Source organism: Eurosta solidaginis, chromosome 5 (genome assembly GCF_040869045.1).
Source record: "Eurosta solidaginis isolate ZX-2024a chromosome 5, ASM4086904v1, whole genome shotgun sequence".
NCBI classification, from domain to species: domain Eukaryota; kingdom Metazoa; phylum Arthropoda; class Insecta; order Diptera; family Tephritidae; genus Eurosta; species Eurosta solidaginis.
The window spans coordinates 13,158,171-13,170,592 of NC_090323.1; the positions used below are offsets into that span (position 1 = coordinate 13,158,171).

At 38.1% G+C, this 12,422-nt stretch overlaps 1 protein-coding gene across 1 annotated transcript in view; it reads left to right on the top strand.

The window, feature by feature from the left end:
- Positions 1–12,219, top strand: part of LOC137233772 (uncharacterized) — a 474,284-nt gene extending 462,065 nt beyond the window's left edge. The window contains exons 7-8 of the mRNA XM_067757128.1: positions 4,030–4,272; positions 9,166–12,219. Of these exons, the coding sequence (XP_067613229.1) occupies positions 4,030–4,272; positions 9,166–10,386 (1,464 nt within the window). The 3' untranslated portion in view covers positions 10,387–12,219. The remainder of the gene's footprint in view (positions 1–4,029; positions 4,273–9,165) is intronic.
- The last annotated feature ends 203 nt before the right edge of the window (positions 12,220–12,422 follow it).

A 12,422-nucleotide genomic window follows, 5' to 3' on the forward strand; every position in this document is an offset into this window, starting at 1 on the left:
AGTAATGGTAGTTACGCTGATACTCTTCTATGGTGCACTAGTCTGGTGGAGTGCTTAGGCTAATTTGTACTACGGACCACCCTTTGCACTGCACCGAGATTTCAGAACAATATGCATCTTGACATCGATTTGAAGCCGTCAAAAGCTCTAGCCAAATGTGTAAACCCGTAAAGCAAATGTGCAAGTCCCAATTCCGATTTCGGTTTCAATTAACCCATTTTGTTTACCGTCCTACAATATTCCTCATTACTTACTTACCTTATTGGCGCTTAACCGTTTATACGGCTATAACCGTCCAACAAGGCGCGCCAGTCCTTCTTCTCTCTGCCAACCTCCGCCAATTGATCACACCAAGGGAGTTTAAATCGTTTTCCACTTGGTCCTTACAGCGGAGTGGGGGCCGCCCTCTACCTTTGCTTCCATATTCATTATAATATAGCATATAATGCTCGTTTTATTTCTCAATTAAACACAAAATTTATGAATAAAGACTAATTCAACAATCAATTCAAGCGAATCAGTTCAGCGTCGGCCACACAGTTTGTGGATTAAATTTTTGTATACAATTTTTTGCAATTCAATTCAATATTGGTAATACAATAAAATTTCCAATTTTGTCAGTCATTGGTGCGTTATCGGTAACCGTATCGGTAACCTTATAACTGCTGATTCGACTAACGTTATGGGAATCAATGTAATCGATTATTGGTGCCGTATCGTAACGCTTAGGTCGTAACCGTATCGTAGCCAACCAATTGGTTTTTGGTTTTTCGCCTTATCCATAACCTTTTTGTAGATTTTATTCATTGCTTTGGATACGTTATCACTAAGAGACTTATTTTTTGTGGAAAATGTTTGTAATTTTTTGCGTTTTCTTTATTTTAATGAAATTTTCACGATTTTTAGGTTAAGGCACCATTAATTGATAACAATGTATCGTATAGGGTTACGTTATGCATACGACTACAGCGATACGACAAACGGCACCAATGACTCCGCTTTAAGCCACAATTTGTGCTATTGCCTTATTCTATCCATGTTTCATATATTTATTTATCAACTAAATTGCTATTTGTAGGCCACAATGTTAATCCACATAACCACAAACTGGCATACATATAATATGTACATATGTCATCGTTATGAATAGCTAGCAAGAACAAATGCGATAACGGTTTGCCAAAGAATGCAACAACCTGGTATCCAGTTTACATTGGGACCAATAACAATGACAATGCTAGAAGCAATTTTCACCGCAATGATGTTTGTATGTACATAACCAGAAACTTTTTAGAGCTTTTTTCATTTCGTTTGCCCTCTGTTCGTGCTGATTGCTGCGCTATTCGGATTCACAGTCACAGTTTTAGCTGAGTTTGTTGTTCGCGTGTTTGCTGTTACATAGTTTTATTGGTATTTAATATAAAAATTGTTGCATTGCAATTTCAGATTTAAAAGCATTTTGATGGATTTAGCTGGAAATTTTTAACTTTTCTTGATCATCATTGATAGAACTTTTTTAAATATTTAAATAGAAATTTACGGTTGAATTCTGTAATTCAGTCTCATCTCAAGTCTCTAAATTTGAGATTTTCCTTTAGATACAATTTTTGTGACTTGAGATGATTTCGGTATTCAGTAAACGAAAGTCACAAAAACAATTCACCATATCAACGAAATTCACCAAAATGACAATTTACTCATACATTGAACAAATAATATAGCATTGCATTTTGTCAACGCAATCTTGAGTGGTGTTTTAGCTGAGCTCGCTAAGACGCCGTTGACAAATTCTATAGAAAAACCCAAAGCGTGTATGTTCGAATCTCAGCGGCGCCACATAGAGTTCGATGTTTTTTTAAGTATTTTCTGTTTTTTAATTTTTTCTATGCTTATTTTAATTTGAGGAATAAAAAAAAATATATTTAAAGCGTTTTTCGCAAATAATTTTCATACTTTTTCTGAAATTTTCACGTTTGTGATCTGCCCCGGCCCAGCTCACAAATTAGTGATTGCTTTTGTGAGGCTGGAGACGCGAGACAGCTTACAGAATGGCAAATTGTCTCAAAAGTGATTTTCACCCCAAATAGTCTCTAATAGTGACTAGAGACGGCTTACTGAATTCAGCTATTAGTGCCCCTCTACGACTTTTCTGCAGTTCTGTTTGTTTACTGGAAAACTTGTTCATTGTAATCAACTGTTCGCCAGTGCTTCCAAACTGTCTGTCATACCACGTTTAAATACAGAGGCCTCAAAACTGTCGAAAAAAGCAGATATAATTTTCAAACCAGAAGAATTGTACCGCGAGAAATGTGCCCCGGAGTTAGCCTTGCCGGCGTTGCTTTGGTCTCACTCACGATAAATGCGGGGATTCAGTGAAGTTTGTGAGTGATGGTTTCGTTGCTCTTGTCCAAAGTGTAAGGCAATAGACTTGGAGCTGTTTAAGTTGGCTACCACCTGATATGCATTCAGCAAGACTTCATTGACTCAGCAGGAAAAAAAGCTAACTATAAGCTAATAAGTGGGTTTTCAACAAAATCTAGTTCTATAGGACCGTCAGATCCTTTTCAGGTATTACATGTATAAAGACAAATTTCTGACTCCAAACGCATTTAACTTTCAGAATTTATATCAAGTTGAGGGTCAAGTATTGCTCCAAGAAGATGATAATTTAAATCCATTTCGGCACAAGATCCGTCAGGAACGAAATGTTTGGAGACACAAAAGCTGCGTTAGACATCAGTTTACCGAAAGTGATAGAGGTTGGCTGTGGATGACGTTGGTCGTAACTGTTAAGAAACGGTAAAGTAAATAGCTGGGACACAGCGATATCTAGGAGAGAACGATTGATAGCGTAAAAGTTTGAAATTAGCAACTGTTTGAAGGAGTCATCACCATCGACGTATAGTAGATAGAGGATAAAAAGAGAATCATATTCTAACTGGAGGATCTATTAACTCCGGCTTTACAGAATACTGCGACAACGGCTGCATATGCTGACTGAGTTCGCTGATACTTTCCTAAGACAACTGATGGGGGTGGCTTATAAAGAACTAAGAAGGCAAAATCTGAGAAACCGGTCACTATCACGGTGACTATCTTTCCAACAATGATGAAAAAGCGATGAACGAATGTCTACTACTCTTCATAGGCATATGCTAACTTTTTCGTTTTGGGGGAGATTTTTCCAAAAGTTTGCGCACACTCCTCTTTCTCAATCTCTTTGAGTCTGCCAATCTCACTCATTTGCTTTATCTCCTTTCTTTTCCGCGCACATTTTCCTTTTTCCTTGAGTGCGCTTTCACCGCACTTCCTCATCTTGCTATTTTTTTATTTCATCTTGAAATCACTTTTAGTCTATATTCTTCCCGACCGGTAAATTTTCCTTAATACTTTTTGAATTGTTTTTTTTCTGTCTCAGTTTGATTAAATATGTATCTTTGCTTCCCGAAACAAATTTTCAAAAAATTATACCGTTATATATTTTTAACAAATTTTGAGGCTTATCTAAGCGTTGAGATTTCGGAAGACAGGCTCATTGCCAAGGCCAATTCAGTTAATGGTGATGTTTGCTCATCAGCTGATTGTTTGTTTTTGATATTTTCCATATAATGCCTTGGCAAGGTGAATTCAGTACCAGGTGTTGTTATCCCAACAGCTGATTGCTTCTTCTTGATTAGTTTCCATACAACGCCTTGTACTACAACGTGTTAGTTAATCGGAATCAATGAAAATTTTCTTTTGACCTGATATTTGTTTGACTTGACATTGTTCTGTACGGCAAATTGGGTTGAAATCGCTTTGCCATCACCTTGTATAGATTCGCCTTCCCATTGCTTTATTTGATTAATTTGGTCTTTTGCAAAAAACTAGGTTTCAAGGAAATTACTGACTTAACTACATCCACCCTATTTCAGTGTGAAACCCCCCTTCGATTCAGAAAAGTAACTTAAAGTTATGCGTTTAGAAAATTCCATAGGCTAGTTGAGATGCACCTCAAAAAACTTCATATTCTTCTTTCATTACTTTCAGAAACAAGAAAAAAGACGCGAACTGCGTCTGAAACGATTTTGGCGTACACCAAAAACAACATCATCGGAAGATTCAACTGGCTATGAGAGTCCAACACGCACCAAACCCACAAACGATGCGCAACGTTTCAATCATTTACACTACACTAGCCTAGCACAGAGTGCACCAGGTGGTCCAGAAAATGGCACCGCCTATAATAAACCGACGTGTTCGCTGCCGCTGCTGCAAGTGTGGCCCAGTCAGGTGTGTATTTATTGCAACTAAAAAAAATTGTGAAAAACCTCTAAAGAAACTATGCGTATGTTTGAGGGCAGCAGTGTTAGACCATTTTTTTTATTCAAATGTGAACGTAGTTTCTAATGTAAGGTTCATAACACTACACTATTTCCAAAAAAAGCAGAACACTTGGTAGACTAGTTCTTGTGTTACGTGTTAGTGCTATTACTATTGAGTTTGTTGCTAGCCTTGTTGTTTGAGTATTCTTTGCTGATATAAGTAATTTCCTTAAACATTATATGCTCTAAATATTTAATTTCTATTGTTTTCTTGTTTTTGGCGTTGATTATGTGATGTGATGATGTGATGTGTGATGGAATATATGAAACGAATGCAATTTCTAATATAGCCACTTTTACGACAGGAAGGCTTCATGCAGTTACGACGAAACAGCGGCCCCGAAAGCCAACGGGTAGGCGTGTCTACTTAAAATCAAAATTTTTCATTGATTCTTAATTAACTTTTTTTAAATATTATAATTGCATGTTTTTTTCTTGAGAATTTATTAAACCCTTTTAATCCCCACCTAAGCAAACTGCGTAAAAGCCCAAATTTTCCGAACTTACGATTTTTGATGAACATTACTAAAATATAGTTTTTGAGTATATATTTTATTATGCGATTTTGAAACTTTTTGGAATTATCACTTGTTAAATTTATTTTAGTACAACATTTTTTATTAAAAAAAATTAACCCTTGCTGCGGCCGTATCTTTAACAATTGCCTTAAATTTTTTTGCTTACTGCTTTGTATATTAATCGACTTTAGTTTCTCGGTATAGTCAGATACAGGGCTGTTCAATATTTTTTATATTGAAGTGCAAATCACAATATATATACAAAATTATATGTACACTGCAACTTTTTTAAATTGAAAAAAAAAAAAAAAAATTATTTTAAATGCTTAAAGAATGTTGATGGTCCTGTAATAACTTTGAAATAATAAAACGAAAAAGGTTTTCCGAACGCTGATGAATAGCGTTAAAAAGCGATTCTACTTTATTGACTAAATTCATTTCTATTTATACAAAAGTTCTTAACCTACACATACATACTCACATACTAGAAGTACATGACTTAATAATGAAAAATGGTTTGTCAGCAAATTATTGTATTGACCTACATATTGTCAATATGATCTGCGCTTAAGCTGTTTTGTATGACGGATCAATATATTGGGCGATTTGGCAAATGCGAATGAACTCATGGTGGTTATCTGAGTCAATTAAATATGAACGTTTGTTTGTATGTGTATTTGTAACATTAAGCGTTTTCGAAGTGAGGTGAATTCCACGCAAACCTTAATGAAAAAAATTTGAATTAAAATTTTTCTGAGTGCTGCAATATTTTTGAAAAAAATTTCAAAGTGTGAATTTGTATCTGTGCCTATTATTCATGGCAAAACAAAAACAAAAGTGCTATAAGAGTATAGGAGTTGAACAGCCCTGGTCATATATCTAGAGTTTGTACATATTTTTACACTCTTATATATCTGCCTTTTTATGTTTTTCTTCTTTATATAAACTCGAAATATGGATCACAGCTGTTGTGTGGCTCACTAAGTTTTAATGTTGCCCTTATCGATACCACAACACTATTTCAATCAAATAAGCGAATTCCTCATCATCACATTATAGGTTAATGAATTTCGGTAAGAAAAGTTACATATATCTGCAGTGAAACTTTTTTAACGACATTCGCTATAGCTATTCTTGCGAATCCAAACCAATAACGATTTCGATACTCAATAACTATTTTTTATCGATACTCAATATATGTTGTCGCCAAATAATAGGAAGATAGTTTAGGGTTGTTAACGGCATTATCTTTGATGCCAATTTTTTCCTAGCTAGCGAAAAATCGTTGTTACAGAAATTTGTATCTTGTCGGGTTTTTGTGTTGTCTGTTTTATGATCCCAATGTACAGTGGAGACTTCTGAAATGTCTCGGGATTTTATCTTGTCGATACTCTTTCCCCTTCTCAACTCGTGTTATTTATCACGCCGATGACATAGAACTTACAGCAATCCTGAAATATTTTTAAACATTATGCAATCTACTGTTGCTACACTGACTCCGTGAAAGCGGCTTCAAAGTGATTATTGGGAAAAATGAAATGCTTCCAATCTGCAGGCACTACAAAACAATTTGTCAGAGGCTCAATGCTCCAACATTCACCTGTGCTTAGACAGCTGGGCATTATTTTTGACAGTAGACTGTACTAGAACAAAAAATGCTGAAACTGACGTATCTCAAAAACAGTCGTGGGTACTGACATTAGGATTAACACTTGATAGAAATATCAAATCCTGCAGGATGGCCACTGTGCAGCTACCAACCATAGTGTACATGTACAAGTGTGTTGACTTATCTGTCAAGCATTCTGACAGGCACTCGCTGGATTCGGAATGACAGCGAATTCAAAATGGAAACCATTACCGAATGCGCCGAATGATTGAAAAATTGAAACAGTCGATACGATTGGTAGTCAAAAATGTTGTCGTTGAGACCAAAAATGCGACTCTAGACCTGAGATTTCCATCAGGTGAGCGAGGCTGTTTGTAGTTTTGACGTTTATCGCTTAGTGAACACACTTGTATAGGTACACTATGCTACCAACCGCAATGCTTATAAGCAACACTGCCTTCTACTACCTCAAATGCTCTTTTAGTTATACTCAACCTTCGCCCGAAATGGGTTTTAGAGCTTAAGAAGTTGTTGTAATACAGTTAAATTGAGTGCGGTCGTTTGTTGAACTTCATTATATTTGGTAATGCAAGCATTCTGGGGAACATAACCCAAAATACTTGCGTCAACTAGATAGTAGGTAACTTCGGTACTATCTCTATACAGTCAATTCTCCAACAGAGCCCCAGAGAGACACAAATTTCACAATCTTCAATGGCAGTGTGATTAGTAAGGCCATTAATAAAACTAAGTTAAACTAACGTAGAAAACTGGCTCCTCTTCCAGTTGCAAGGAATTACTGGCTGGTTTTTTTTTATTAAAACAGTTACAACAATAACTATCTCGTGTCAATATTTTTCGCAAAAAAAATTCTCAGATAGATACGGGACCCACATATGAGATGTCCAGACATACTTGGTCTCTCATCATCACCTATGGGGACACTGGTCCACGGGTTCACTCTCCGATGCAATCCCAACACATTTTTTCTGTTCCATCAGTAGTGATGACAAGGAGAAGCTATTGGTTCGGAAGCTTCTTTCGTCAAGAATAAAGTAAAATAAAGAAAACCACAAAAGAATAAATAAGAACTACTAAAAAAATTTTAAAATTGTGTACTAAATTATCTGGGCGATTAGAGATATAACTTCAAGACGAAGTCCAGGACCGCGGAAGAAATAGTCCCTTCCCACAAAAGGTGTTGGTCAATAATATGAAGAACTGATGGGGGACATAAAATCAGCGGCTATTAGCTAATTGAGATTATGACCACGTCAAACTCTCATAAGGTCAATTGGAGTTAAGACCATTTCCAATGGGCCATAAGGTCAATATACTGCATAGGCTTTTTTTTTATTTGTTTTGACCTTGTGATCATTTCGAGAAAAAGGCCAGCGAAACAAAAAGTCTCTTTAAGATGGATTTAACTTAGTTGAATGTGTTCTTTTTATTTCAAAAAATTTCAAGTCGACCAGTTTTTAATCCGATTTCTAACTATTTTCTAAAAATTCCATATTCCTAAATGTTACAACTTTTACACTCAAACAATTGCTGTATTTATTCGACTCGGCATAAATATTGCGAAAATAATAAAACATAACTGTAAATGCACCAGTTTTTAAGTTTTTAATACCTATGTAGGAGCGGAACAAAATAATTGACCTTTTGGCCATTTGAGAAATTATGAGTTGAAAAGCAGATTGGTCACAATGTTGCTGATACTGTCACCATTTTATATAACTCCATTTCATTTTGCGTCCTAAGATCAAATGATGTTATGGCTAGTGATATTTTGTTGACACAAAAAAAAACTCGGCGGCCACCGTGGTGTCATGGTAGCGTGCTCCGCCTACCACACCGTATGCCCTGGGTTCACACCCCGGGCAAAGCAACATTAAAATTTTAGAAATAAGGTTTTTCAATTAGAAGAAAATTATTCTAAGCGGGGTCGCCCCTCGGCAGTGTTTGGCAAGCGCTCCGAGTGTATTTCTGCCATGAAAAGCTCTCAGTGAAAACTCATCTGTCTTGCAGATGCCGTTCGGAGTCGGCATAAAACATGTAGGCCCCGTCCGGCCAATTTGTAGGGAAAATCAAGAGGAGCACGACGCAAATTGGAAGAGAAGCTCGGCCTTAGATCTTTTCGGAGGTTATCGCGCCCTACATTTATTTATTTAAGGTACACGTATGAACCCGAACTGATTATAATCACATTTTTGTTCGTACTTAAGATAAAATATAGTTTTTATTAATATTAAAAGATGCACTACTTTTTACACTTTCGCCCTAAAACACATTTTATTTATTAGATTATTAGTCTCACAAGCATTCGCGTAGGACTCATTATTATGAATCCGAATGTTTGCTGGGATATGTATATAAACTCTCCATGTACAGTTGGACATAACTAGAAATACATAAATCGCTGCACAATTTATAACCAGTCACTCCCCAAAACACTTATCCATTTTTTTTATTGTTGTTTTACTAACTCTCACAAATCACCCCTTCCTTTGTAATATCTGTAAGTTCCAATCTTGATCACTGCGCACACCCAACTAACCCATCACTTAGGCACTCAATTAGCTAAATATTTATCTAACTGTCAAACTAAGCTTACTTACAACAATAAATATTTCATATATGTACATATGTCTTTTTTGTTTTTACCAATTAGGATTCACCGCGCGGCGAGGCGGATGGCCAATCATTCATCTTCCCTGTCATCGCTGAGACGAGTACGAGTAGTAGTAGTGGAGCTGGCAGTAGTAGTACGACTGGTGATAGCGCGGGCGCTGGCAGCTCTACCACCAACACAACAACAACGAGTAGCAACACATCTGGCACAAACGTAATAAACAACAACAGCAATAGCAATAATAGTAGCAATGGCAATCAGTTAACGCTCAGCGGCAATGGCATAGATCGCAGCTCGCTTTACTGTGATACTTTGCATGCAGGAGACTCTGGCATCGATTCGGTACAAGCGTCTCCATCGCCAAATGCACTGCCACCCCCACCCGGTATCGCGCTGTTCGGTGGTGGTTTAGGTATCGGCAGCAATTCCTGTCATGTTTCACCCGCCACAACACCCACGCGTGGTTCACCGAATCTTTCATTGGGTGGTGCACGTGCTAGCATTAGTGTTGGTGCGCCAAATTATCGACGCAAATCCAGCGCACTACTACATCCCGATCATGCACGCCTATTTGCGTTACGCATGAAACATGCAGCCGCATTGGAACGCGCACAAACTTCACCCGATCAAACGAGCATTGAAGATGCCACGGAATTTCATGATAATGGTTTGGCGCCGAATATGCGTTTGTGTTCTGCGTCTTCGTCGACGACGTCGTCGCTGACTTCCGTTGCAGCGGTAAGCTTAAGCGGTGTAGTTGGTGTGGGAGCAATCGGTGTAGCCGGCGGCTCTACGTCATCCTCCGCTGCAGCTATGGCAGCTTGTTTGGCCGCCAGCGCTGGTGCGGTTTCACAGCAGCGCGTCTCCGACCCTTGGCTGCAGCCGCAATCGGATCGTGAACGTGATCGTGAATCGCGTTATGAGCGTCGTCGCTCCTCAACAATGACAGCGCGTTATTCGCTTTTCGATGCATTGGATTTGGAATATGTGCTTTTACGTGCTGCGGCGCGCGGTTCCGTGGGTCCTTACTCGTTAAATGAATCCATACATAAATTGACGTTTACACAATCTTTAGCATTTCCGGCTCTAGCGCGCGGTCTCGCCACCAAAAGTAGACGTTCGCATACGCGTACAAGTTCGCGTCCATTAAATCCAAATGAATCGGGTTTGAATACGTGTGCGAAAGTTGTAACCGCTGTTATATTAGTGGGCATATCGTTTATGGTGTTTTTGATTGTTTACAAATTTGTACGGACGTGAGGTTTACTCCTGGCCCCGACAGATTTTCCCGTTACATATCAAGAAGCGAACGCAAATGTGAATGCAAATAATTTTTATACATTCTCAGTGGGAAATACAAGTGCCAGTAAAACGTTGTCGGGGTTCAGGAGAGTATTGGGTCTGAAAGACCGGATTTGAGAGTAAAAAATAAAGAAATGTGAAAAATATGAGGAATGAAGTATTTGACGACTAATAATTAAAAACTAGTAAAAAATTGTGATAAGAAATTGAGAAATTGTGTTTGTATCTTACTACGTAGTGCTCATCTAGATATGTTTAACCGACAGATGGCGCTACTAGCTAAAAGTGTTTCAATTCAAAAAATGTATTATTAAACAAAAATCTAACACAAAATGCCTTTTTACAATATTTGCTACTTATTAATAATATATAAATGTAGTAATTACATCAGGCTTTTTTATAAATCTACATGTAAAAGATAATTATTTTTTTGAAGACTCTTTATTTTCAATGCCAAACTTTCAGCCAACTTACATCACTTTTAGGCTTAAACTTAGCATTATTTTCCGCTACTCTGTAAAGTTTACAAAGTTAGAATTGTGGTAATTACATTTTTTACATTTAATCTTACCATCTTTCATCACACATGACACTATGGTAATTTTGCTGTTATCTCGCTGAGCTCTGTATATTTCTTTAGTGTAAAACTCGCACCTTTTATCAGTTGTTCAAATTTAGAGAGAGCAGGCATTAACCAATGTCGTTCCTAGGGCCACCTGAAAATCTGGACTGCCGTAGAAGTCGAGAGGGCTCTGCTCGAATTGATTAAAAAAACGTCCCGAGACACCACAACTGAGAGAAGGTACAGCAGAAGCATGTCGCGGGGGGATGTCTAATCGCCATTGCTCTGGGTTGTGGTAGTAAGCGAGCTTCTGGTAGATCTGGAAGGTAGTGGCTACCGAGTGGTTGTCTGTACAGCTCACCTGGCACTTTTGAACGCCATAAGGGATATTTCGCAGTGCTATCTAGCTATCTGACCACAATGCCTCTGTGGGCTGAGTCCTAGTAAGCTGTCACGAAGGGATTTTAAATAACCGCTGTACGGACATTGTCCGAATGCGGTCGTTTGAAGAGGTTTAGTGAAATAAGTCGTTTTACTTCGGTCATTCTTGAATTTTTATCAAAACAACACACGACAAGCTATTGTGTACTGAGGGAGAACTCGGTAAATGGAATCATTTAGGCCAATGGACTGGTATAAATGGGGCATTGTAGAACGGGCAGGTAGGTGGAGGTTTTCATCAAGGTCTCGATGTAGGTCCTAAGTGTGATTATTAAAGTGTCACCCAAGAGGACGGCCGCCATGGTGTGATGGTAGGGGTACGCTAAAACAACATCAAAATTTTAGAAACAAGACTTTTCAATTAAAAGACAATTTTTCTAAGTGGGGTCGCCCCTCGGCGGTGTTTGCAAGCACTCTCTGCCACGAAAAAAAAGTCATCTTCCTTGCAAATGCCGTTCGGAATCGGCATAAAACAATTGAAGGAAAAATTAAAAGGGATCACGACGCAATTTGGAAGAGAAGCTCGGCCTAAATTCTCTTCGGAAGATATCCCGCCTTACATTTATTTTATTTATGTTTTCAGAATTTAACATCTAATCGGATAGCCAAGCGGCTACTAAAGCTCTGATTCAATGGTGGTGCAATCGAGCGTGGTATCGCAGTGCCTCACTTTGCTTGCGATTGCATCAATTTGGGTGCCGGACCATGGCTGCATCCGTGGTAACTCTCACGTGGATCTTTAAGTTCACGTGGTTGCAATTACACCGGAAATAGATGACTGTAAGCCAATGGTCTGTATTCCATGGCACAACTTTGCTCTCACTACATTTTCGAAAGGGTATCACTTTTGATTTTGGAGATCCATGCTGTGGGGCATTCAAATTTTTCTACGCGAACAGCGGGTCTGCTTCTATATAAATGAGCCTCGAGTCAACATATCAAAGGCAAGGCCGATACTATTTCTTGTTGATTAGCGCTAGCTTTCTAGCAG